Source organism: Heloderma suspectum, chromosome 9 (assembly GCF_057233095.1).
Source record: "Heloderma suspectum isolate Gila_16-S chromosome 9, 16-S_ref, whole genome shotgun sequence".
In the NCBI taxonomy this organism is placed as follows: Eukaryota; Metazoa; Chordata; class Lepidosauria; order Squamata; family Helodermatidae; genus Heloderma; species Heloderma suspectum.
Genome location: NC_139466.1, coordinates 5,662,222 through 5,689,344, shown reverse-complemented (window position 1 = coordinate 5,689,344; position 27,123 = coordinate 5,662,222). Strand labels below are relative to the sequence as shown.

At 45.2% G+C, this 27,123-nt stretch overlaps 1 protein-coding gene across 8 annotated transcripts; it reads right to left on the bottom strand.

The window, feature by feature from the left end:
• Positions 1–13: 13 nt before the first annotated feature.
• LOC146338372 (centromere-associated protein E-like) lies at positions 14–27,101 on the bottom strand. 8 transcript variants are annotated; one of them, XM_084813602.1, is made up of 10 exons: positions 26,883–27,075; positions 23,617–23,671; positions 21,080–21,367; positions 20,146–20,304; positions 14,870–15,079; positions 11,989–12,201; positions 8,256–8,459; positions 5,297–5,503; positions 2,126–2,353; positions 14–226 (listed from the first exon to the last, which is right to left on the bottom strand). In XM_084813602.1, exons 3-10 carry the CDS (start codon positions 21,287–21,289, stop codon positions 143–145), a joined length of 1,515 nt encoding a protein of 504 aa, XP_084669728.1. In that variant the 5' UTR covers positions 21,290–21,367; positions 23,617–23,671; positions 26,883–27,075; the 3' UTR covers positions 14–142. The 8 variants fall into 8 exon arrangements, with proteins under 8 accessions (XP_084669728.1, XP_084669729.1, XP_084669727.1 ...); XM_084813603.1 differs by lacking the exon at positions 26,883–27,075 and adding an exon at positions 26,743–26,804; XM_084813601.1 differs by lacking the exon at positions 26,883–27,075 and adding an exon at positions 26,548–26,797.
• Positions 27,102–27,123: the final 22 nt, after the last annotated feature.

Below are 27,123 nucleotides of genomic sequence, written 5' to 3'. Positions count from 1 at the left end.
AGAACATCTATTTGCAGTGAACTTGGTATATTTATTAGTGTGCTTAATATATTAAATAAAAAAGTGACTAGATTAATAGAAAAATATAGTGTTGGTAAATTCTCTCATTCTCTTCCATTTCTTCAGCTGGCACAGCCTCCTCTTATGCCATGTTAGCCTTAGCAAGTTGAACCGCGAGGTCCTTCATTTCTTCCTTCTCCACTTCAGCTGCTTTATCCGGCTGGGCCTAGATTGAGAAGACAGGGGGAGAAGATGGAATACATCTAGAACTATTTCTTGCTGCAAGCTACAGCTTACTAGCAAGGCACATGCCGCATGTGAAAGGTCTTGATTCGATCCCAAGAGTCTCCAGTTAAGGATTTCAGGTTAACAGGGCTGGGAGGGGGAAGCTCTGTCCGAGAGCTTGGAGACAATGCCAGATTAGATGGACCAATAGTCTCACTCCAGTATGAAACAGCCTCACATGAATCCCAGGATTAGACTATTGATTAGAAGCAACAGACGTGCCAGGCTGGAAGATGCCACTAGGAATGTAGTGCCATGTTCCATGCTTAAAGTTAAGCAGCCCCATTTTCAGCATCTGGAACTTTGGAGGAGAGCTATACATCAATTCACAAACTTAAATCAACAACCTTGGGTACTATACCTCTTTCTGCACCATAAATATTTGTCACTTAAGTGCCACCTGTTTTCTGCATCCTTGCCCATCATGGCTAGTATCCTTGCCCATCAAGGGCAGCTTTGAAGACCTGGATTTGGTAAATCTCGAGGGGGGGGGGTGTCTCTGCTGTCTTTGGTAAGCGGCAGAGTACTTCTTTAAAGAAACAAAACTGTAGACCTTCAGAAGTTGGGAGAGCTACCATCTGGTTTCTAAGGGCACAATCCTGCGCATGTTTCGACAGAAAAAAGGCCTACAGCTCCCAGTATGCCCTAGCCAGCATGTCAAAACATGTATAGGATTGTGCCTTGAACGTCCCTTTCTGGATAAGGTGTTGAAGAAGGTGGTAGCCCCTCAGCTCTAGGTAGTTTTGGAAGAAACCGATTACCACATCCCAGTCCATGTTCCATCCTTGGTTTGGGATGGAAACAACCTTGGTCAGCCTGGTGGGTGACACGCTGGGAGTTGGCTGGTGGGAGTGCAACCCTTTTTCTCTTGCTTGACCTAGTATAATCACCCATAGTAGCCTCCTGTCCCAACTGTCTGGCCTGGACGTAAGAAGCACAGTACTACAATACCAGTCCTTCCTCCATGGTCAGTCTCAGAAGGTAGCATTGGACAATGCAGTTTGTATTAGCTTTCATTGGGACAAGTGGTATTGACATAAGCCTGCCATGTTAACATGACCACAACACAAGAATAGCCATGCTGGATCAGACCAAGGGTCCATCTAGTCCAGCATTCTGTTCATACAGTGGACGACCAGCTGCCCACAGGAAGCCCACAAGCAGGACATGAGGGCAACAGCACCCTCCCACTCATGTTCCCCAGCAACTGAAGTACTTAGGCATACTGCCTCTGATCCTGGAGGCAGCACATAGCCATCAGGCCTAGTAGCTATTGATAGCCTTATACCAGGTGAAACCATTGGACCATCTAGCTCAGGATCACTTATACCAGGGTTGTACAACCTCAGGTTGTTAGGCCAAATCTGGCCTTCCTGAGGGCCAAATATAGCCTCCCAGATTCCCCAGAAGGCCTCCTTCCTCTTGTTTCACCCGTTTTCCCCAAACCATCAATTGTTTGGTGGTTTCCTGGATTCCGTGCAGTTTTTTCCCCAGACTGAAATGCCCCTCCCGTGGCTCAGTTACTGGCAGTAAGAGGTTTAAGTTAAAATATCCAGGTATTTTTGATTTTTGGCCCCACCCCTTTTGTCCTGCTTACTACCGGAATGTGGTTCCCAAGAGCGTCTCTGAAGTAGAAATGGCCCTCGACCTGAAAGAGGTTCAACAGCCCTGGTCTGTACTGTCTGGGCTTCCAGACAAGTGACTATTTCAGTGCTACCTGGAGATCCCACAGATTAAACCTTGAATCTTTTGCATGCGAAGTGTGTGCTCTATGACAGACCTACAGCCCTTCCCCTTAAATTGGGGTATAACCGGAAGTGGTGGATGGTGGAAATCATACCATCATAGCTTGTTTTACTGGTGTCAGGTTAGTGCCAAGTTTCTTGGCTTCTTCTAGTCCATGGTCGGCAGCAGGAGCAACTGCTGTTGCCATGTCCTTTTCCTGCAGCATCTTCAATTCCTGAAGCCATTGCTCAGATCTCCCTCTGCATGCCTTCATTGCAACGTCAGCCTCTTTGCTGTAGCAGGCATGTCTGACCACCACCTCTGATCTAGCCTTAACGAGAGTCTGCAATATACAGGATAGTTCAGGCCACCAAGAGAACTGCATATATCAGGAAAGCAAGCCATTAGAATTAGCTACATGCCAACTACACCCAGAGTAGGCAACATGGTGCCCCTGGACACCTTACCTCTCCTACTTAACACACACACACACACACACACACACACTTACTAGCAGCTGAGATTTCTGTGAAATAGGTTTCTGTTGGCGCTGAAAACTGTGGGTCCAAAGGAGTTGCTTACCGTGTTGGGGTTCAGACCCCACTTCTGCCTTGTACTCAGTTATTTGACCAGGTTACTTGTCCTTTGCCACATCTCCGATTTTGCCTACCTCTGAACTACACCATAACCAACATCACCAAGTGTAAGATATGTAACAATATCCCTCCCACCCCATTTTTGTTCTATACGAGGTTGTGAAGGGTTGAGGCTTACAGAGGCAAGGAAAAGAAAAAGGTAAGGCCTAGAGGCTTGGAGTTTTTTGCTGGGAGGCGGTATCCTCCCAAGAGGAATAGTTTCAGTTCCCTGGTTAAGATTCAGTTTCATTTCTCCTGTTAAGCTTCATTTGTTCAGGTTTGAAACAGCACTTTTGGTTTTGAGGGAGGAGGGTATAGAAAGAGCATAGTCAGAGAGACCACAGCCTGAAGAGGGAGCAGGAAGAAGCAGCCTGGAGAAGTCTTAAGTGCAGCTAGGGTAAAGTAACTTGTGTTTTGCAACTTTTATTTTCTCTTAACGCCTTTTGTATCACTCAGCTCTATTCTGTACATACCTTTTGTTGTGATTTGCTTGCTTTAATTTACCAGTAAAGTGTTGTGGTTAAGCCCCATGTCTAGAGTAGCAATCACTCCACATCTACAGCCTAAACCCCACATTATTGGGAAGGGGAAGGTAAAAGAAGGAAGGTGGGACTCTTGAGGAGGCAAGAGGTCCTTAAGGGGTTACACAAGGGGTTCAGGTCATAGGGGAACCCTGACACACGTTCTTTTAGAGACTTGAAAAGAGTTCAAAAAGGATCTCTCCAAACTGAGAGAATGGGCATCAAAATGGCAAACGCGGTTCAATGTAAGCAAGCGTGAAGCGAAGCACATTGGGGCCAAAAATCTCAACTTCACATCTACAGTGATGGGATCTGAGCTGATGGTGACTGACCAAGAAAGAGATCTTGGGGTTGTTGTGGACAGCTCAATGAACAAGCTGATTTCAAGCTGAAAAGCCTGTATGTGTTTAGCAGAGAGCAGGGCTAGCAACAAGGGTAGGCATTATCAGGCACCTCCAAAGGGCTGACATCATAGCAGGGGCCTGCTGAGAAAAGCTCCCTTGAATTGCTCCTCCTCTTCCCCATTGTAACCTGGTTGTTCACCTGCCTCCTGCTCTTGCCTAGACAATAGTGCTGGTAAGGAGGAGGACCAGGAGATGCCACTGCCTACTTGCTCACCATTTCTGTGCCCGTCAAGCACGCAAGTGGAAGCAAGGATGAGGAAGAGGAGGAGCATCTGGTGACAATGGCAGTGAGAAGGTAGATGCAATGAGGGAGGCAGCCCGTTGGCAGTGATTTGCCCAAGGGCTGTCAGAAACCTCGAGCCAGCACTGGCAGAGAGGAAGGTAACTCTCTGGATGAATGGTCCACTTTCTCACACCTCTACATCCTCACCTTTCAACACCTTTCACCTATTGATCAAGCCCTGATCTCCCTCACCAATGTCCTGCTAGCCACACCTGAATTGCAAGCAAACCTTCTGGTCAAAACAGGGGCCCGGACATCTCCTTGTTGGTGCTAAATATGCATTTTTTTGTAAGAGCATACTATCCCATGGCATGATCCAAAGGCACACAATGCTCAAATTCAGCCAAGGCTGCTGCAGGTTTGGATCTTCAGTGCCTGGATGACCTGGCACCTGGAAAAACTAGGTATGTTACCTTGAGTGCAGAGAACTGGGATCTGAAAATGTAGATCAATGATGGAAGAGGCCTTTAAATCATTAAGAACTCTACTGCAGATATTTTTGGATGAGACAAGCCCAATATAAATGACCAGCTCATTCAGTGCTAAGGTTTTCTACCATAGATTTGCTTGGTTATCTGCATTAAGAAAGGCAAGATTTTTTTTCCCTACCAAGGATTCTATTGTGCTGGAACAAGGGTAGGCAATGCAATACCTTTGGGGACCAGTGTGCCCTCAGGCACCTTTCTTGGTGCCTACTGAGGTGCCCTATCCCTCCTACTTTTTATTTTTAAATTTGTTAAATAACAAAAATTCTTAGTTGCAGCTGGGATTGTGTCAAAGCAAAACGAGGGCCTCTAGCTGCTCCCATCTTCCTCTGGACCACACACAGAGCTCGAAGGCATTCTTAGGAAGTGAAGATGGAAGGCTGCTGCCTGCCAGTGCTTTCACCTGCAGTGCAGCCATTTTGTGGTGGTGCCCAGGACAGTTTCTCAAATTGCCAAATGTGCCCACGGACCCAAAAAGGTTGCTTACAACTGTAAAAGGTTGGGATAAGCCTTATCTGGGGGTAAAGGCTTCCTGACATTAAGCTTTCCAAGTTGGTCATCTGTATTTACCAATAGTCATGGAGAAAGATCAGTAGTAACAAATCCAAATACACTTCAGCTACAAAGTTGCTTAAGATTCTTAATCATGCCAAATATCATGTACACAAGTGGGTATTTTTAAGAGTTACACTAGGGGCTCTAATTTGCCATTTCTTAGCAAGGTGCTCAAGTGGATGGTGTTAACTCCAGACTTCGTTGGATGAAAGTGATTCCTTGGATCCTTTCCAATCTGGGTTCAGGTGTCATTTTTCAGCCAAGACTCCTTTTGTGGATAACCTCCACTGGGGACTGGACAGGGGGAGTGCATCCCTGTTGATTCCATTGGACCTCCCAAGTGGCTTTTGACACCATTGCATTGCCTATGTTTTTCAAAGTTTTAATAGTTTTTAAAGCTTACCTGAGATTTTTGTTTCAGGACTTCTAATATATGGCGGAGTCTCTCCATATTACGCCCAATTCCCTCCTCAAAGCCTTGAATGGAGAAAGAAAGTGAACACCGTTGCAAGTACTGCTTCACTTCTTTGCTATTATCTTCCAGCTCTTGTGTCTTCGCTTCAATATCAAGAAGTTCTTCTTCCAAACTGGAAAGATCTTCACAAATACTCTGCATCAGAATGTTGAAATAATTATTACTTGCAACTGTTTATGAACATTTGCGCTCTAGCGTTACCATGTATCCTCAAAGCTGGAGATGATGGGAGTTATTTATTTTTATTTCATTTCTATACCGTCCAATAGCCAAAGCTCTCTGGGAGGTTCACAAAAGTTACAAACCATTAAATACAAGATAACAGTGAAAAGACCCTGATGCTGGGAAAGACTGAAGGCAAAAGGAGAAGGGGACGGCAGAGGATGAGATGGCTAGATAGCATCACGGATGCAATGAATATGAACTTGAGCACGCTCCGGGAGAGAGCGCAGGACAGGAAGGCCTGGCGTGCTATGGTCCATGGGGTCACGAAGAGTCGGACACGACTGAACGACTGAACAACAACAACAACAACAACAACAATAAACATTTTAATACACAACATTTAAAACAATGGTGGGAGCAATCCTATGTCCCCTAGACAGCATCTGGGGGGACATAGGATTGTTCAGTGTCCCGGCTCTGAGCTCATAGACAGGCCTCCAAGCTGGGAGCCAGGAAACTGCAATCCCCACCCCCCGCCCCTCGTAGCCAACGTGGAGAGAGCTGCAAAATGGAGCACAGAGATGGGGAAAAGAAGGTGTTCCTGGGGTCAGGGAGGGGAAGAGACTGGGGCTACAAGGTATCCCCAGCTGTCCCCAGCCTCCTTCCCTTCCCCTCCCTGAAGCCTCTGCGAATGCAGAACAAGGGGTGCGAGGCCAATGCTCTGCAATGGATACATGTAAGCCTCCGAATTCAGAGGCTTTTGAGTACCCAAGGCTCATCCCATAGGACTGCACCCTTAAACAGCTAGTGTCAAACATTACTAGATATGTTATAGCATTAGATTAGGAGCATGGCATTAGATTTCTCTGGAGTGCGGCTTGCCTAAGGTCAGACTAGATACAACATGGACTGTGCTGTTGCACTTACAATTTAAAAAAAACAAAAGTGAAATAGCGTTCATTGATTGGAGAAGAAGTCACTGATGATCAGGAGCTCGTGGCAGAGACAAGATACCAATGGGGACTTTGATTTGCAGCTTTGTTTTAGCCACTAAGTGCATAAGCTCTGGTATCGCTTTCAGTCCAAGGGCAGAATTCCAATCTGGGATGTCTTGGGGGTTCATCACATGGAGCTTTTATCCTGCTATGGAGATGGCTCTGTCACGGAAGTTTGCGGGCTCTTTAGATGACGCCGTGACCCTCCCAGGTGTCTCCTGCCATTTCCCCCAGCCTATCCCATGTTTTCCCCAAACGCAAAAAAATGTAGTATTTTTCCCAGCCCACGGAACAAGAGTGTCATGACCTCCATGTGAAATTCTCCCATAGCAGAAGAAACCGCTTTGTCTGCCTGCTGTGGGGGTTCATTTTCAGTTGTTGGGGACACGGTCAAGGTGACGAAGGCATTGAGGATGGGAGTGGGGTTGCAGGGAAGGAGACCCAAGCAGATTTGACAGGCGCGAGGGCAAGAATTGCCTGCCGATTGCATCTCCTGCCTCTGCATTTCTCAATCAGAGGGGCAAGAGGGTAAAATGCCTCCCTGCAACCAAGGGAGACTCATCTGATCCCCCACCCCACCAAACTCAGAAGCAGCGTCCTCTGTTGTTTCAGAGCACCCTATTAAGTTCAATGGGGCTTACCCCAAGTAAGTGTGCCATGGGTTGCACTTACAGGGTGATCTTATGTCTACTCAGAAGTAAGTCCCATTGAGTTCAATGTGGTTTACTCCCAAGTAAGTGTGCCCAGGATCGCAGACTTATAACGTGGTATTATCTCTACTCAGAAGTAAGTCAGAGGTTTCCTGGGGGCTGCAAGAAAACCATACAGCAGAAGTTAAGCTATGAAAACAAGACTCCCCCCCCCCACTCCTTTGCACACATGTCAGGGAGGGGGGAAGGCACTCCTTCAGTTCAAACCACCAGGCTGCCATGTAAAGAAGTCCTTCCTAATCCCACAAAGAAACCAAAAGCAGGAAGCTCCAGAAAGGATGTGGGGTTTTGCGGAGTTTTGCTTAATATAGAAACACCCTTGGGGGCCACATTAGGAAAAACTTCCTGACTGTTAAGAGCAATACGACAATGGAACCAATTCCCTAGGGAGGTAGTGGGCTCTCCCACACTGGGGGCATTCAAGATGAGGCTGGACAGCCATCTGTCAGGGATGCTCCGACTTGGATTCCTGCATTGAGCAGGGGGTTGGACTCCACAGTCTTATAGGCCCCTTCCAACCCTACTATTCTATGATTCTATCTGTGGGTGGGGCCAAAGGCAGAGTAGGTGTGGCCAGAATGTGATTCTCACCAATTGTAAGCCTACTCACAAGCAAACAGGACAAGCTTCTGTATGTTTACTCATAAGTAAGCAGGAGTGAATCGTACAGCAGCACTTCCAAATAGCATCCCAAGTACCAAGCCCCTCCTGGGGAGAGAAAAGCTCTTATCTCCGATCAGCTGCTGATCAGAGATAAGAGCTTTTCCCTGCTAGGGAGAGGGAAGAGGGCCTAGGAAAGAAGCTGGCAGGCTGGATGGGGAACCTCCATGGGTCATATCTGGCCCAGGGGCCAGAGGTTCACCATGCTTGTGTTAAGGTGAGAGCAACCCACCCACCAAGTGTTTTATGTTATCAAACTGATGAGCATATTACCAAATGGGAGGGGCCCCATCAGTTGCACTGCAACAATCCAGGGACCATCTGGCCAGAAAGGATTTTATTTTGGCAGAGTGCTACCTCTAGGAAGTCATCCAGCTTCTTTCTCAGTTCAGGTATGCTGAGCTGTTTGAATTCTTCTCCATATCGGTCTGTCTTTTTCAGTCCTTGAATATGCATCAGTAACTTGAGTTGTTTTAGGTTCTCTTCAAGGAGCTCCATTATGTACTTTGAGACATTAACGTAGTAGTCATTGGTCTCCTTGTACCAGTCAGAGAAGTAGTACTGTTAAAAATGAAAGACCAGTGAACACAGACACACACAACACTGCCTCAAGCACATGGGCAAAGAAGCTTGGAAATGTTCTACACTCCATGAGTGATCTGGGAGTCCATCTTATGATTTATGAATCTTATCATTTGTGCAGGAACCACAAAATACTGGCCATCAAGGGTGTTTCCAGACAGAGGGGGTACTACTGCTAATGGGCACCTATTCTGCCTTCAGTTCTTCAATAGATGTTCTGCTGTACAAATGTGAAACATAAATATATCTCATAATACTAGAACTTGGGCTTATCCAATAAAACAGAATGGTGGGAAATTCTGGACAGGCAAAAAGAAGTACTTCAAAGCACTCAGTTAATCTATGGAACTTGCTGTTAAATGGTACGTTGACATTTAGATGGGATAAGGCAAATTAATGGAGGATAAGGCTATCAAGTGCTACCAATCGCAATGGCCCCATTCTCACATCACAGGTTTGTTTAACCCCTGGGTATCCATGAACGACAGGTGCGAGCAAGTCAATGTGTGTGCACCCGCCTGCTCCCACCAAGTTAAACAACCCAGGGATGCTCCATCCCTGGATTATTTATCATGATATCTGAACTGAAGGTTGTTGGGAGAAGAACAACCCAGAATTATAACCCATGCTTTGTTCTTGGATTACAAGTCTGGGTTGTTCTTCCCCCAACAACCTCTAATCCCAGGTTTGGACGTCATGATAAACCACTCTGGGACAATGCATTCTCGGGTAATTTAATGCAGTGGGAACGGGCAGGCACTAGTATGCTCACCGCCACTTCATTATCAACAAGCCAGGGTTTGTTAACTATGGATTGTTCGCGATGCGCAAAGCAGGTCAATGGCTATATGCTACTGCCAGGATCACAGGCAGTATACCTCTGAATACCAGTTGCTGGAGAACAGCAGTGGAAGAGGGCCAGTCCTGTGGTTAGACCAGAAGGAGGACAGAAAGGGCATGTGGGTCTATGGGACTATGACCTCCCTGGAAAGACAAAGTACGAGCTAAAGGGGCAGGATTGCAGCTTGAGATCGATAGGCATATGGTCAAGGAACACCTAATGACTTTGAATGAGTTCAAATCTCCAGGGCCAGATGAACTGCACCCTAGAATAATAAAGGAACTGGCAGAAGAACTCTCAGAACCGCTGTCTATTCTCTTTGAGAAATCATGGAGGACGGGGGAAGTGCCAGATGACTGGAGGAGAGCTAATGTTGTCCCTATCTTCAAAAAAGGGTAAAAAGGAGGAACCTGGGAACTACAGACCAGTCACTGACATCAATCCCTGGGAAAATTCTGGAGCAGATTATCAAGCAATCCATCTGGAAACACTTTGAAAACAATGCAGTAATTACTCGATGCCAACATGGATTTGTCAAAAACAAGTCCTGCCAGATGAATCTGATGTCATTTTTTGATCAAGTAACCTCCCTTGTGCACTGTGGGAATGCTGTAGACCTAATATACCTCGACTTCAGCAAAGCTTTCGACAAAGTGCCCCATGATCTCCTGATGAGCAAACTAGCTCAAAGTGGGCTAGATGTAATAACGATCCGGTGGATCCACAGTTGGCTACAGAATCGGACTCAAAGAGTGCTTATCAATGGGATCTTCTCAAACTGGGGAGAGGTAACGAGCGGGGCACCACAGGGCTCAGTCCTGGGCCCAGTGCTCTTCAACATTTGCATTAATGACTTGGAGGAGGAGGTGCAGGGAATGCTGATCAGATTTGCAGATGACACAAAATTGGGCGGGATAGCTAATACTTTGGAAGACAGAAGCAAAATTCAAAGTGATCTTGATGGACTGGAGTGCTGGGCTGAAAACAACAGAATACAATTTAATAGGGATAAATGCCAAGTTCTGCACCTAGGAAAAAGAAATCAAATGCATAGTTACAAGATGGGGGATATGTGGCTCAATAACACTACAAGCGAGACGGATCTTGGAATTGTTGATCACAAGCTGAATATGAGCCAAAAATGGGATGTGGCTGCAAAAAAGGCCAATGCTCTTTTGGGCTGCATTAATAGAAATATAGCTTCCAAATCCCGGGAAGTACTAGTTCCCCTCTACTCAGCACTGGTTAGGCCTCATCTGGAGTACTGTGTCCAGTTCTGGGCACATTTTAAGAAGGATGCAGACAAACTGGAGAGGGTTCAGAGGAGGGCAACAAAGATGATCAGGGGACTGGAAACAAAGCCCTATGAAGAGAGACTGAAAGAACTGGGCATGTTTAGCCTTGAGAAGAGAAGACTGAGGGGAGATATGATAGCGCTCTTCAAGTACTTGAAAGGTTGTCACAGAGAGGAAGGCTAGGATCTCTTCTCGATCATCCCAGAGTGCAGGACACGGAATAATGGGCTCAAGTGACAGGAAGCCAGATTCTGGCTAAACATCAGGAAAAACTTCCTGACTGTTAGAGCAATATGACAATGGAATCCATTCCCTAGGGAGGTGGTGGGCTTTCCTACACTGGAGGCATTCAAGATGAGGCTGGACAGCCATCTGTCAGGGATGCTCTGACCTAGATTCCTGCATTGAGCAGGGGGTTGGACTTGATGGCCTTGTAGGCCCCTTCCAACCCTACTATCCGATGATTCTGTGTGGTTGGCTGCTGTAGGGAACAGGATGCTGGATTAGATAAGCATTTGTCTGATCCAGCACAGATGCATGTGATGAGTTTTAATTGATCCTGGATTTGCTTTATGGTTTGGCAGACTGCTCAAAGTTGTTTTGAAATATATGTTGTCTTTATGCATACTGTCTGTTCATGTGTTTATGTTTTAAACTTTGCATATTGTATTTAACGTATGTAACCATTGTAAACCACCCAGAAAGCTTTGGCTATGGGGCAGTATAGAAATGTAATAATAATGCAAGCACATTGGCCTTTTGGCTTAAAAAAAAGTTGTTAGCTCACTACTTGAAAAATCTTACTCCTGGGGGTTGACTAAGAACATAAGAAGAGCTGAATCAGACCAAGGGTCCATCTAGTCCTGCATTCTGTTCACACAGTGGCCAGCCAGCTGCCCATGGGAAACCCACAAGCTGGGCATGAGTGCCACGGCACCCTCCTGACTATGTTCCCCAGCAACTGGTGTACATAGGCATCATATCACCTCGGATACTGGAGACAGCACATAGCCATCAGGACTAGTAGCCATGGATAGCCTTCTCCTCCAGGAATTTGACTATGAAGACAACCCCCTTCTCTCTGACAGAGGTTTAAGGTGCAATCCATGCTGGCTGGGGAATGCTGGCAGTTGTAGGACTTTCTTTTCCTAAACATGCATAGGACTGCACCCTTAGTAAATATTTCACATAACTGGAGCAACAAAAAGGATACCTTATTTATGTATTACATTTCTATACTGTCCAATAGCTGAAGCACACTGGGTAGTTTACAACAATTAAAACCACAGAACACAACATAAAATGTAATATAGACGTTTAAAAGTTAAAGACAACAGTATAAGAGAAGGATAGAAACTAAAATACAACCTACCTTAATGTCATTCAACAAGGAACACAGTTCGTTACCGGTTTGTTCATATTGCCTTCGAAGCTTTTTGATTTGGGCAGCATTGGCGTGCGAGAGATTGCAACATGCTTTTGCTACCACTGCTTTTAGACTGTCCAGTTCACTCTTCATATTAAGAGCAATGCTTGCAATATATTCCTTCCTCTTCTCCATCACTGGCAGTTTGTCCACAATGTTCTGAAATGAGAAGACAGAATAAGGGTGCTTCCAGACGGAGGGCCCCTAGTGCTAGCAATCAAAACACATGCTGCAGCTGTTCTATCTTTCTCTTTAACGATTTCCAGCAATAAGGGAAAAGATGGAAGAAGTGGTAAGGAAACATAGAATAGAATCATAGAATAGTAGGGTTGGAAGGGGCCTACAAGGCCATCGAGTCCAACCCCCGACATGGTCCAACCTGCGAGTCCAACATGGGAGGGTCACAAATCGATGTTGATGTCTGGAACCCCGCAAATGTCTGTGATTGAGGCAGGGTCCTGGAACCATAAAAGGCTTTTCTACACTAGGAATTTATCGTGCACTCCTCATTCCCTACTCACAGTTGTTTAAGGGTTCTTTAGATGACGTCATGACCTCCAGTTTCACTTCTGTGCCTAACCAGCACTTTTGGCCAGTTTTTTTTAGAGCGGGGAAAATGCCATATTTAATTGTGAAAGTGAAAGGATGTGCAATTTCCTCTTGTGCATTTGCACTATTCCACTATGGCACAGTGCCACCTAGAGGTTATCTAGTGGAGAAACAGGAATAGAAATGCTCCTTGCTCAGATCTCAGTTCTGTGACCAAACCAAAAGTAGATTCAACAGACTAACAGAAGATCAACAGCCTTGTGTAGTAAAGCTCTAAAGCCTTGTGTAGAAGCACCCTAAGATTCAGCCACAAGTAACAGTACCCACCATTAGGATAGATGGATCAGTACATGTCAGTTTCGAATGTGTTCACTCATAAGTCCGTTCCATCCCGTTTTCTAATTTTTTAAAAGTTGCACAAAATGATACATTTCCTCACAGTACACATATTTTATTTGTTTGTTTGTTTGTTTGTTTGTTTATTTATTCATTTCATTTCTATACTGCCCAATAGCCGAAGCTCTCTGGGCGGTTCACAAAAAATTTTTGCATTCGCTTTCCCTCCCAATACACGTTTCCCTCCATAGACACATGTTGGGAGCCAAGAATTGCAGCACAAAGTTTGTAGACTTGTGCAATGGGAAGGATAACTGCGTTTTTTGTCTGTGTGATAGTCCAAAAAGTGCAAATTAGGTCATTTGCTTAAGCATCCCGACTAAATGAAATCCTCCATCATGCCTACCCCACTGCAAAAGCTGTACATTCCTGCACGACAAAGCAAACTACCATACTGAGCTCCAGGAACAGCCAAAATAAACTCGTTTGGTATCAAGCAACTGAAAAATTGGATATCTGCAAGACAAGTGAGATGGGTGACCCAAGCATGGTTACCAAATCAACAGTAACTTCCCTTGCTCAAACCCCAACTGTCTGGTTTCCTTAAGGCCAATTGCTAGATATGTTGTTGGCAGGGTACCTGCTATAAGATAACTAAGCAGAACTGAGGAAGGAAGTGATACATCCATTTTAGAAACTTTATTCTCTTCAAGAGTTTTATTCCCTGCCGTTCATGGAAGAGAAGACTATCAATGGCTACTAGTCATGAAGGGCATATATCACCTCCAGTATTGGAGGCAGTGTGCCTCTACATACCAGTTGCTGGGGAACACAAGAGGGAAGGTGCTGTTGAACTCACATACTGCCTATGAAATTCCCATGGGGGCATCTGGTTGGCCGCTGTGCAGACAGAATACTGGACTTTGGTCTGGTCCAACTTGGCTCTTATGTTCTTATCAAGAGACATCTAAATCCAAAGTTACGATCCTCTCCTTCCCCAAATCTTAGGCCAACATTCCTCCATTGTGCCTGGATACATCTCCAGCCAAACCACACTCCCCACCCCCTCTGCAACCAACTGTTGCTGCTGAGGGCATCTGAGGGAAAGGAAGCAGCATCCCTCCCACTGTTCCCATCACCCACTGAACTTTGCAATTAAGGAATTAGCTTTTTTCCTCCTCCCTCCCAGTCCCCTTTCCTTTTGTGTCATGTCTTTTACATTGCAAGCCTGCAGGCAGGCTTATTTCTTATATCTGTAAGTTGCTTTGGGAGCCCCCCCCCTTTTTTTTTTTAACTAAAGGATAGGATAAAAATGCTATAAATAAATATACACTATAGGTCATCCTCCTCCAGTGCCAGCATTCTACTCTAAAGAGCTTGGGCATATAGTGTTAGTTCCTCTAGGATATTTAGAAGATATAATGCAGGCAAAGTTTCAGAGTTCAGATGGCTCAGTACCATCAAGAACCCCATCACCAGGCTATAGTACTTTGGCAGAACTCTCCAGGAGCAGGTTAACTACATCCCCTATGAAGGCTACTTCCCCCCTCAACTGTCATCACCAGCAGCTACTTCAACAGGCTGTACTGAGGGAGGTGAGAGGGGAACCATGGCCATTCCATCAGCCCCACTGAAAGACTACTTAACTTTTTCCTCTTCCCTCCCCATCTTTTTTTCCTTGTGTGTTGTGCCTTTTTAGATTGGAAGTCTGAGGGCCAGGACTGTCTTGTTTTACTGATCGCATGCAAGTTGCTCTGGGAACTTTTTTGGCTGAAAAGTGAGATAGAAATACGCCAAATAAATCATCCATAATCTCAGTAAAATCATGCTGGGGAACCTCACCTAGGTGATACATGCTGGGTTTGCCCTTTCTGGCACCAACAGTGTGGCGAGGAGGATTAATGCATTTCCATTATTAAGCGTGCCAACATGCTGCCAGTACCTTCTCAGTGACTACAATCAACCTGCACCGAAGATGATCATTTTCCATCCTCAGGCTCAACACTGTCTGCCAAAGGTCATCCTTTACTTTTTTAAGGTAGGTATTGTCCATCATAACTTGCTGCATGTTCTCAGTCTTCTGTTTGTTTTCTGCCAACAGCCGCTGCTTTTCATTAACTTGCAGGCTTACTTCTGCATTCAGCTGTTCCAACTAGTTAGAACAAAAGAAGAAAAGAACACAGGTATCACTAAACCTTCTCAAGCTGGCTTGATCTAGTTAGCATGCTAGTACAAGTATTGGGAGGAGAGTGCAGAGAAGAACAGCTCAGTCCCCTCCGCAAAGTTATCCTTCAGAGAAGGGTTACATTTGTTGATCAAAAGACCTTCTGAGAGGGTACTACTGGAAGGGCCTTCTCCGTGGTGGCCAGTTGATTATGGAATTATCTCCCCAGTGAGGCCCACCTAGCACCAAAATTATATTATGGAATTATCTCCCCAGTGAGGCCCACCTAGCACCAAAATTATTATCTTTTCAGTGTCAGGTTAATACTTAGCTCTATTGTCAGGCATTTGGCAGCGTATGGTAAGGTTTTTAACCAGGTCCTAGAATACTTATCATTGTTTGTTAAAACTGTTTAGGGTGTGTGTGTGTGTGTGTGTGTGTGTGTATATATATGTATGTATGTACTGTCAGTTTATATGTTTCTATGTGAACAGTTTTTATTTTATGAGTGCCTTGGACTGCAAGAAGATCAAACCAGTCCACACTCCAGGAAATAAAGCCAGACTGCTCACTTGAGGGAAGGATATTAAAGGCAAAACTGACGTACTTTGGCCACATCATGAGAAGACAGGATACCCTGGAGAAGATGCTGATGCTAGGGAAGGTGGAAGGCAAAAGGAAGAGGGGCCAACCAAAGGCAAGATGGATGGATGATATTCTGGAAGTGACGGGCTCGACCTTGGGGGAGCTGGGGGTGGCAATGGCCGACAGGAATCTCTGGCGTGGGCTGGTCCATGAAGTCACGAAGAGTCGGAAGCGACTGACCAAATAAACAACAACAATATTGTACTTTTAAGGTTTAAAATCTTTGCAAATCACCCAGAAAGCTTTGGCTATTGGGTGGTACTGAAATGGAATAAATGAATTAATGAATGTTTTATCACCATCTACTTTACACCAAGAAATGTAGTCCAGACATGTTGCCATTAGTTCAGAAGTGAATGGAGACAGAATTACACAAGTTGTTCCACAACAGAGGGGCAGAGAGCACATTTTTGCATACATGGAGTCCTTACAGTATCTTGCTCAGTATCATACCATCTAAGGCATGACTTAGAGGAACTGGTCTAGATCAGGAATTTGGCAGGAGGGGGATAATCGTCTAAACTTAGAATAATTAGAAGAAAAGGTTCTGGCAAAAGCTGTCAAGTCAATACCCTGTGATCAGAAGCATCTGGGAGGGAAAAAAAGCTGATATCCCTGATGGTAAGGTGCACTGAGTGACAAAACCAGCCCAGGAAGAGGGCATGAGCAGTGGGATGGAGTTAGAGCCCCACCCTTCACTCCCAAGATGACTTGGAAGAGGTCAGCTGCACAAGCGCCCTGGAAAAGAACAAAAACCAAACACAACAGCAATTGAAAATGGGAAAGGTTTGCTCATCTTGCAGTGACATCCTCTTTTTGGTAGAGACATGTTCAGAGAGAAGGACAGACTCTCCACATCACCCTTTCAGGACCTCCTGTTGACTTGCTAGAGAAGAGGTAGCAAGATGCAGGAGTGTGGGAAGGAGAAAAACAACAGATGGAAAGATAGTAGCAAGATGCCCAAGAAAGGGACAGGATGAAGAACAAAGCAGAAGTTTAGTAGATGGTCAAAATATGTACTTCAGGAACAATTGCAGTTTTAGCTGTCCTGCTGAATAACTCTACAGCCCAAGCCTATTCATGTTTACTCTCAAGTAAGCCCCACTATGTTCAATGGGGCTTACCTGGGAATAAGGTTGCACAGGATGACAGCTGTAATTGTTTTGGTACAAATATAATTATAAGCTGAACTATAAAGAGCCCTTCATTCATAACTAACTATACCGCCCAGAGCTTCAGTTATTGGGCAGTATAGAAATGAAATGAAATGAATAAATTAAATAAATAAACTTTGCAAGGTATTTCGGAAAAAGGTTTCTTCAGAAGCTTGGTATATGAAATATCACAGAAATAGGATAATTAAAATGTTTAAAAGAGGGGACCATTTGGCTACAGGCTTTAGGAACAGTTAGAACAATTGAGAAGTTTGGTAAACGAGAGAAGAAAGGTTGCATTATCTTCCCTCTAATCTCTTTTTAAAGATTCATCTGTATAGAATTCAAAACAAAGCCCCATGGAGAAGGAAGAAAACAAAGTGTAGAAAGAAACACGCACAGACAGGCAAGAGTAATTTATTTATTTATTTACGTACTTACAATATTTATATACCGCTCCACGTCAGAAGATTTCGGAGCGGTGAACAACATGATAAAAGAATAAAACAGGTTAAAAGAGTTAAAACTAAAAAAAAAAAAGACAAACCCCAACAAGGTGGAATTTAACAAACCACAGCTGGTCATGCAAGGAAGGCGTCTTGAAATAATGACGTCTTCAGGAGGCGCCAGAAGGAACACAATGTTGGCGCCTGCCTGACTTCTAAAGGCAGGGAATTCCACAGGAAGGGGGCCACCACAATGAAGGCTCTTTTCCTGCTGGACTCCAACCGGGCCATGGGTCCATGTGGAACCACCAGGAACATGCCCTCTGATGACCTCAGTGACCAGGCAAGTTGGTAAGGAAGGAGGCGCTCTCTCAGGTATCCTGGTCCCAAGTTGTTTAGGGCTTGGTATACTAGTACTAATACCTTAAAGCTGGCCCGGTAGCAAATAGGCAGCCAGTGCAGTTCCCTCAGCAAAGGAGTTACATGCTGAAAAGGGGCAGCTCCCGACAACAGCCGAGCTGCTGCATTCTGCACTAACTCCAGCTTCTGGACAAGCCTTAAGGGCAACCCCACATAGAGCGCATTGCAGTAATCCAGTCTTGAGGTTACTAATGCCTGTACCACCGTGATCAAGCTATCCCTGTCCAGGAGAGGCCGCAGCTGGCGAACCAGCCAAAGCTGGTAGAAGGCACTCCAAGCCGCTGCGACCACTTGGGCCTCTAGCGACAATGATGGATCTAGGAGTACCCCCAGACCATGGACCTGATCTTTCAGAGGGAGTGCAACCCCATCCAGAACAGGCAATGAGCCTATCTCCCGGACCCAGGAACCACTCACCCACAGGGCTTCCGTCTTGCCAGGATTCAGCTTCAGTTTATTGGCCCTCATCCAGCCCATTACTGAGTCTAGACACTGATTCAGGTCTTGCACAGCCTCTCCTGACTCTGATGTCACAGGGAGATAGAGCTGCATGTCATCAGCATTGTTGTTGTTGTTGACCGCTCCCAGCAGCTTCATGTAGATGTTAAACAACATTGGGGACAAGATGGTCCCCTGTGGCACCCCACAGCTCAATTGCCAAGGGGACGAGGAATAGTCACTTAATGTTACTCTCTGAAATTGGCCCCGTAAGTAGGACGGGAACCACTGTAGCACAGTGCCTCCAATACCCATCCCATGGAGTCGATCCAGGAGGATAACATGGTCGATGGTATCAAAAGCCGATGAGAGATCGAGCGGAATTAACAGGGTTGCACTCCCCCTGTCCCTCTCTCGATAAAGATCATCCATCAGGGCGACCAAGGCTGATTCAGTCCCATAACCAGGACGAAACCCAGATTGTAATGGGTCTAGATAATCAGTATCCTCCAAGAGTGCCTGCAGAGTAATCTCAGTGTGATGGGCCGGATCCAGGCTCCATTACTTGAACTGAGTTCCCATTGAATTCAAAGTTCAACTAATGTAGCCCGGGCCCAATCTACATGAGCTATTTACTCCAGGGCTGCTGCACTCCAAGGACCTTCAGGACAGACGATATAGTTGCCATTTCGCAGCCAAACCATGGTTTTCACAGGGAAAATGCAGATTTTCACTGAGGCGCTTTGCTGTGATTTTTTTCGCTTGCTCCGGGTTTACCACAGTTGCTGAGCTGTCTGTCCCTTCCTCAAACTGAGTTTGCAGTTTGCCGTGGGTGGTAGGTGTGCTTAGCGATTGTGTCACTCTGTGGTGCCCTTTCACTCCTCCCTGTTCCTTTACAGTTGTGCAGTAACCAAAAGGTACCCCCAAAGCTCAGAGGGATCCATTTTGGAACGATGGGTAGGCCATGTACCTCTCATGCAGGCACTCCCCTTTGCATGTGCGAACCATCGCAAGAGTGTGGGGCTGGAGGACTGCCGCTGTCATTGTGTACAAACAGTTGGCATGGTAACAAAGGAGGAGATTATCCATATCTTACCAAAGAGGGATGGACAGGCACAAAAGAAACCCTAAAATACAAAACAGCCACTAAAAACCTGAAGTGTTGCACCCCCATCCTCACTTGGCTGTGCAGCTGCATGTTTAAATATAATGGTAAAAAAGAGCAGCGTGACTGCCGCAGTTTATTTGGCTTTAACAGCCATGTGTCAGGGCACAGCAGATTTTTCTATTGGAGAAGTCCGCAGTAAATCGTGCGTGGACCGCAGCAGAAGCGAATTCACAGCTGCAATGCTGCAGTTACGACGGAGTCAACATTGAAAGCGGTGCCATGTAGATGGCCCCTTGGATCCACCCCAACAACAATATATTTGATGCAGATCAAGCCAAGGAGGAAAAAATAGTATTCCAAAAGGAAACCTTTACTTTGTGGAACAACAAGTTTTATTGCTGAAACAGTCACAGAACCCAGCTCTTCAAGAATTTACCTGCCATAAAAACTTTAGCAAAAATAATTACCGAGCATTTTGTAATGAACATTGCATTCTCTGTCTCAGGGTACACAACCTGGTGCCCTCCAGATGTTTTTGGGCTACAGTTCCCATAAGCCCTAGCCAACATGGCACATGGTCTGGGAGTTGTAGTCCAAAATATGTGGAGGGCAGCAGGTTGTCTATCCGTGCTTTATTTTATGATTAGAGATAAAAGTGTGGTTCTTCACTGGAGACAAGAGCAGGGTTTCCCTTGCCAGCGCTAGAGTAAGGCAGCCTCTCTAGTGCTGACCATTGGACAGGTCTGGGGAGATGGAGCCAGGCCTTGTAGAGAAGCCAGTGGGCCCAAGGTTCCCCCATCCCTGCTCTATTGTGTATTATAGAAGCGCAAAGTATCACCTTACTTTTTGGTTCAGCTCATCAGTTGCTGGGCCAAGCACCCCCTGGGCTTCCGAGAGCTGGGTGGACTTGTCCAAAGCTGCTTCCTTCATTGCCAGCTGAGATTCATGGCGTCCTCTAGAAAACCTTGTAGCGGCCCTGAGTTGCTCTTGCAGTTCTAAGTTCTTTAAACATATACATAAAGAAACGCTAAGCCAACAGTGATGTTTGCATTATTATTCATCCAATATTAAACTTGGTATGTGTGTGTGTATACATACACACACACACACACACACACACGTGCGCGTACGTAGGTTCCCTGCGAACACAGTTCGTAGAGAAAAATCAAATCCAATTAAAGACTTAACAAAAAGTGTACAGAGATTTTTAAATGTTATTTTGTTAAATTTAACAGCTGGAGACTTCTTTTCTGAGCAATAACTAATTTTGACTGGGTCACTTTTAACTGTAGGTGTCTCTTAATCCCTTCATGGTTTGTTTACAGGCTGTTAGTGGCATATCATTGTACTTTGGCCTGCACCTGTGTTTATAAAGGTGTACAGAGACTTTTGTGTTTATATTTCATTTTGCTCCAGTTTGCAGTTAATTATGTTTGTTTAATTATACTTGACTTTTTTGATATTAAAAATAAAACTTTATAGTACATTGTTATAGAAGATAACCTAATTCTTTAAAAAAAAAAAAAAAAGCTTTATGGACATAAACTCCCAAGTTTGAATTATAGTGAGTTGTTGTTATTCATGGAATCTGCATGTCAAGAGCTTTCCAATGAAGTATATTTCATGAGAATTGGTCAATGGCAAGACAATCGAAAAGAGATGACCAACTAACTCCCAACTTTTACGTACACGCGTGCGTGCGTGTGCCTGTGTGTGTGTGTGTGTGTGTGTGTGTATATATATATATATATATATATATATATATAATGATGCTTACTGCTGCAACTGTCTTCTCTATCGTCTTGTAGAGGCGAGTCATATTGTGTTCCATGGTATCCCTCTCAACCTGAAGGTCTTCAACCATGACCTTCAGATTATCTTTCTCCTGGGATACAGATCGGAAACTTTCTTCGCTGCTACGAAGCTTCCGGTGCAAGTCGTTTTGCTGCTGCTGCAAGGCATCGACAGTCTGCTTTAGTTGCTCCATCTCATCCAGCCTCTTTACAGCCAACTCTGTTCTTCCGTTAACTCAAGCTGTTGATGGAGGTCAAGGGACTTCTTGTTGCTGGATCCAAGAGAGGCTTTATTTTATTTTTAAAGGAAATAGGTAAAATCAGCTCCGCATATTTCTGGTACAAGTATGCTGGTGGAGCATTGGGTAAAATCCAGAGTAAGTCCTACTTAGCGTAGACCCGTCAAAATAAATGAGAGTTAAGTTTGTCATGACTAACTTAAATCTTAGTCATTTCAATGGGTCTACTCTAAGTAGGAGTTGTTGGATTTTACCCATAGTGCCTAAAGGTGCTATCCTATGCATGATTAGACAGAAAAAAGCCCTACAACTCCCAGCATGACCCAGCCAGCAATGTAGGATTTTTTTCCTGTCTAAATATGCATAGGATAGCACCTTAAGAGACTCCCCTGCAACCTGAGATGTCTTGCTTTAAATCTCATCTATTATGAACTCACAATGTGGGCTTAGGCAAGCCACTTGCTCTCTCTGCCTCAGTGTTGTATTTTGTTGCAGATTGGGGGGGGCAATTTAGAATAAGGGTGCAGAACCTCAGGTTTGGGGGCTAAATCCACCCCTCCTACATTTTCCTTTCAGCACTGCCCACCACTGGAATGCAGCCCCTAAGAGCTTCTCCAAAATTGTATGGAGCCCTCCGGTTGAAAGGGATTCAACACCCCTGATTTAGAATATTCCTTTTGGAAGAAAGGAAGACTCAGTGAAGCCCAACATGGGACTTGGATGGACTTGCCACCTCCTTCTACTAATGCCCAAACCCTTCTACAAGTTATCTGCTAGTGGGAAGCCCATATTTGGTGCCAGGATGTGGGCGAGTCATCCCATGAAACTGACGGGTGGGAAATACAGGACAGGTAAAAGTCCTTCACACAGAACAGAGTTAAACTATGGAATTCGCTATCACAAAGCATAGTGATGACCACCAATTTGGATGGCTTTAAATGAGGATTACTTTATTTATTTAGTACATTTATACCCAACCTTTCTTCCATTGTGGAACTCAATGCGGTTCCCAGGTGGTCTCCCCTCCAAGCACTGACCAGACCCAAACCTCCTTAGCTTCAGCAAGGTGGCTGCCTCATGTGCCTTCAGACTATGCCCTGGGTTACACAAATTCCTGGAAAAGGCTATCAGTGGCTACACACCATTTTGGGTACCAACATGGAAGGAAAGTGGAATGCAAGTCAATTAAATAGGGCTGTAAACTTTAACCACTTGATTGTTTAGATTAATTGATTAGAAATGCAATCTTATGCATATTTAGACAGAAAAAAAGGCCTACAACTCCCAGCATGCTACAGCCAGCTATGTTGGCTGGGGCATGCTGGGAGTTGTACGACTTTTTTCTGTCTAAATATGCATAGGATTGTGTCCTAAGAGCTTTTAAAATTAACTGAAGGGATCCCCAATTTACTGATCACCACTTGTTTTTAAAAAATACTGTTTAAAAAGATTACATTCTTGTAATAACTGCAAATGGGAGGTATCATCTTGGAAGAGGCATTCCCCTTGACTATCACGCATGGCAGGAAGGAATGCCTCTTTTAAAATGGCACCTACTGGAACATATACAGAATCTGGGTTGATTCATACTTAAAGTGACCCATTGAAAGCAATGGGACTTCAGTCATGACTTATTGAAGTCCCATAGATTTCAATGGGTCTACTCTAAGTATGACTCAGTCTGTATCCAACCCTCTATCTAAGGACAATGAAGCCATGAGAGCTATTTTTAGTTATCCATGTTTTATCAGTTAGAGAAAGCTTGACCGAACAAGTTCTAGTTAGGCAACATCCCTAGTGATAAATATGCTGATGTCCACAGGTGCTTTCCCCACCATTGGGGTTCAACTAGGAAGCCTTTCCTCAAAGGTTCAGGATTACTCTTGGGTGAGGGCCAGTGTTGGTCTCCCAGACTTCCTCACCATACAACCATGATTGCTCTCTCCCTCATTCTTGCCTCTCTCACCCACTCCGTCAGCTTCAGACCACTCTAGACTTGCAACAGAAGAGGCCAAACTTGCTGTCAGAGAAAGTCCAAACACAAACCAGAAGCTTTTATGCAGGCCACTCATGTGGCAAGCACAGTTCCACCATTTCCTTTTTCAATAGCTGAAACCCAAACTCTCACTGATCTTTTTGGTCCCGAACTAGACTGTTCATCCTCCAACGCTTCCAATGCACCCAGGCAGTATTTGTTTTGACCTGCTCAAGATACGGTATTTATGTGTCCTCACTGCCCACCCCACATAAAAGTTAAAAATAGTATGTTAGTAGGTTGTTACCTTTTTGCAAGCAACAGGGGAAGGAAATTACACATTCGAGTAGTTTCTTTCTCCCCTATGAAAAGGGAGACATACTTTTTCATAAACAACATCCCATCTATAGTCTTCAATAGTACAGCCCCCAATTCATCAGACATACCTTCAACAATACAAGGATTTCAACTTCCTCCTTTCTTGGATTTAATGGCAAAGCAAGGACAAACTTGCTCCTTAGCACCTCTAAGAGCCCATTTATAGATCCAGTAACACCTGGTAAAACCTTTCCTGGGATATACCACTTCAGGCTGTAGAGGGAGGGGAGGGGAACAGTGTGCTTGAATGCTCCCACATGAAATCATAGAATGGGGGAGGGAATGCTAAAGAAAAGGCTATGCTGAACTCTTCTCCCTGTGATGCTACTTTTCTACATGCAGGAGTTTTAAAATGTGAGCATTCAAGCATGTCATCCCGCAAGTGGCAATCTTAAGTGGCACAGTCCAGGAAGATACTTGCCTTTTTATTCAACTGAATGGCTAAACCACCCTTCCACCATCTGATGTCCTCCAGATGTGTTGGATTATAACTCCCATCTGGCTGGGGGGTTATGGGAGTTACAGTCCAACACATCTGGAGGGCACCAGGTTGGGAAAGGCAAGGTTTAACTGACCATTGGTGTAAAGGCTCCCACCTGCATTCTTCATCCTGATGGTATGTTGGCAAGATGAGAGTTCTTAGCTCAGTGGCAAGACAGAAGGCCCTAGGTTCAGCTTCCAGGTAAAAGGGATTTCAAGTAGTAGGGCTGGCAAAGAGCCCTGTCTGAGACCATGGGGTAGGCATGGTTGGGCACCTGCTGAGAGCCTGCACCCTAGCAGGCACCCACTAACAACAGCCCCCCTGGAATCTTTAATATTTACTGATGTACATGTTCTTTTAAATTATATACCTGTTTCCTGGAAGTTAACGCACAGTCAGCATAAATGGATTCTCCATGCCCTTTTGACAGCTAAAAGACTGATATTACAACATTGGAAGGATAAATCCTCACCTCCTATAAGGCAATGGACTGAGGACTTAATAACGCTTTCAACATTTGAACAGACAGTATACAGGTGCCACTCGTGAATGGATACATACGTGGATATTTGGTCTTCCTTTGTTGAAACTTATGAATAATCTCTTATTTTTTAGAAAGCTGTATTTTCATATGTATATATCCCAGACTGCTGGGAGAATTATCAACAACCTCCAATATGCAGACGATACCACCCTAATGGCAGAAAGCGAAGAGGATCTCAAGAGCCTCTTGTTGAGGGTGAAAGAGGAGAGTGCAAAAGCTGGTTTGAAACTCAACATTAAAAAAACGAAGATCATGGCATCTGGCCCCATCACTTCCTGGCATATAGAAGGGGAAGAAATGGAAGCAGTGACAGATTTTACTTTCTTGGGCTCCAAGATCACCGCAGATGGTGACTGTAGCCATGAAATTAAAAGACGCTTGCTCCTTGGGAGGAAAGCTATGGCAAACCTAGACAGCATAGTAAGAAGCAGAGACATCACCTTGCTGACAAAGGTCCGTCTAATCAAAGCTATGGTTTTCCCAGTAGTAATGTATGGCTGTGAGAGCTGGACTATAAGGAAGGCTGAGCGCCGAAGAATTGATGCTTTCGAACTGTGGTGCTGGAGAAGACTCTTACGAGTCCCCTGGACTGCAAGGAGGTCAAATCAGTCCTTCCTAAAGGAAATCAACCCTGAGTGCTCATTGGAAGGACAGATAATGAAGCTGAAGCTCCAATATTTTGGCCACCTAATGCGAAGAGAAAACTCCCTGGAAAAGACCGTGATGCTGGGAAAGACTGAAGGCAAAAGGAGAAGGGGACGGCAGAGGATGAGATGGCTAGATAGCATCACGGATGCAATGAATATGAACTTGAGCACGCTCCGGGAGAGAGCGCAGGACAGGAAGGCCTGGCGTGCTATGGTCCATGGGGTCACGAAGAGTCGGACACGACTGAACAACAACAACAACATATACATTTCACATGTGATAACTGAAATTGATACATTAAATCATGTCAACATATTTTCTTTTCTTTTGCTTTGTTCTGTTGAAATTTACAATTAAAAATAAATAAAAAGCAAAATTAAGAGCCCCCTATACTTGCTCCCCCTCGTCTCCATTGCAACCTGCTTGTTCACCTGCCTCTGGCGCTGGCCCAGGCAATGGTGGTGCTGGTGATGAGGAGCAGGAGAAGCCACGGCCTACCTGCTCCCTGGCTGTCTGCCGCCAAGCAAGCAAGTGGGAGCAAGGAGGAGGAATACCAGCAGCTGCTGCTGAAGGTGGTGAGAAGGTAGGCTCACTGAAGGAGGGGTGCCCAAGGGCCTTCCAAAACCTGGAGCTGGCACTGATGGGTTGCCCCTGCCAGTCATAGTAGAAAGTACTAGGCTTGATGGCCTCATATGGGCTCAGCTCAGGTACTGAAAACAAATTCCTGGGCTGAGCATATGCTCAGAGACACTCTGGTTCTTTAATTATAAATAATGCTGGCTGGGAAATAGTGGGAGTTACAGGACTTTTTTCTGTCTAAATATGCATAGCATTGCACCCATAATCAGTTAATCAATAAGATTGAATTAAAAACATTTAATTGATTTAAAAGGTGCCCCAAATTAATCAGACAGCCAATTTTTATAAACATATATTGCAACTGTATCATCAATTATACCCATCTTATCTAAATCCTTCTTAGTGTGGTGTCCAGAACTGGACACAATATTCAAGATGAGGTCTGACCATCACAGAGTAGAATGGAACTATCACTTCCAGTGATTTTGAAACTATAGTTCTAGTGATGCAACCTAAAATTGCATTTGCCTTTTTTGCAGCCACATCACATAACTGACTCATATTCAGCCTGTGATGGACTACAGTTCCAAGATCTTTTTCCCACCTACTATTGCCAAGCCAGGTATCCCCCATCCTATAGCTGTGCATTTGATTTCTTTTTCCTCGATGAAACAGTTTGTGCTTGTCTCTGTTAAACTGCATCCTATTATTTTCTGCCCAGTGTTGTAACCTATCAAAATAATTTTGAATTTTATTAGACGAAAATCAAAAGCGCAGGCAAAGGGGAGAAGAGGGATTCGAACCCGCAGCCCATGATCGGAGAGAAGAATGGCGGCCACTTTCTCATCCTTCCACCACAAGAGTCCTCTTTGCTGATTGGTCCCTTTTCGAGGGGTGACGTAAAAGCAGAGTAGCCAATCGCGCCGCGAATCGGCGTTCGTACCATTCTCAGGGGGCGGGGCAGAGGCGGCGAGGAGAAGGGGACGGGCGTGACGACAGGAGGAGGCTCGCCTCGTCCTCGCATGCGCAGTGTCCACGAGGGGTCGCGCCGGCGAGAGCGAGCCGAGAAAGCCAGGCGGGCGCCGCGACGCGCACGCGTACTGGGCGCGGCCTGGCCTCGTCGCCCCCCCCCCTCTGCCGTCCGTCACCCGCTTCCGCCGCTAGGCCACCTTCGCCACGGCGCA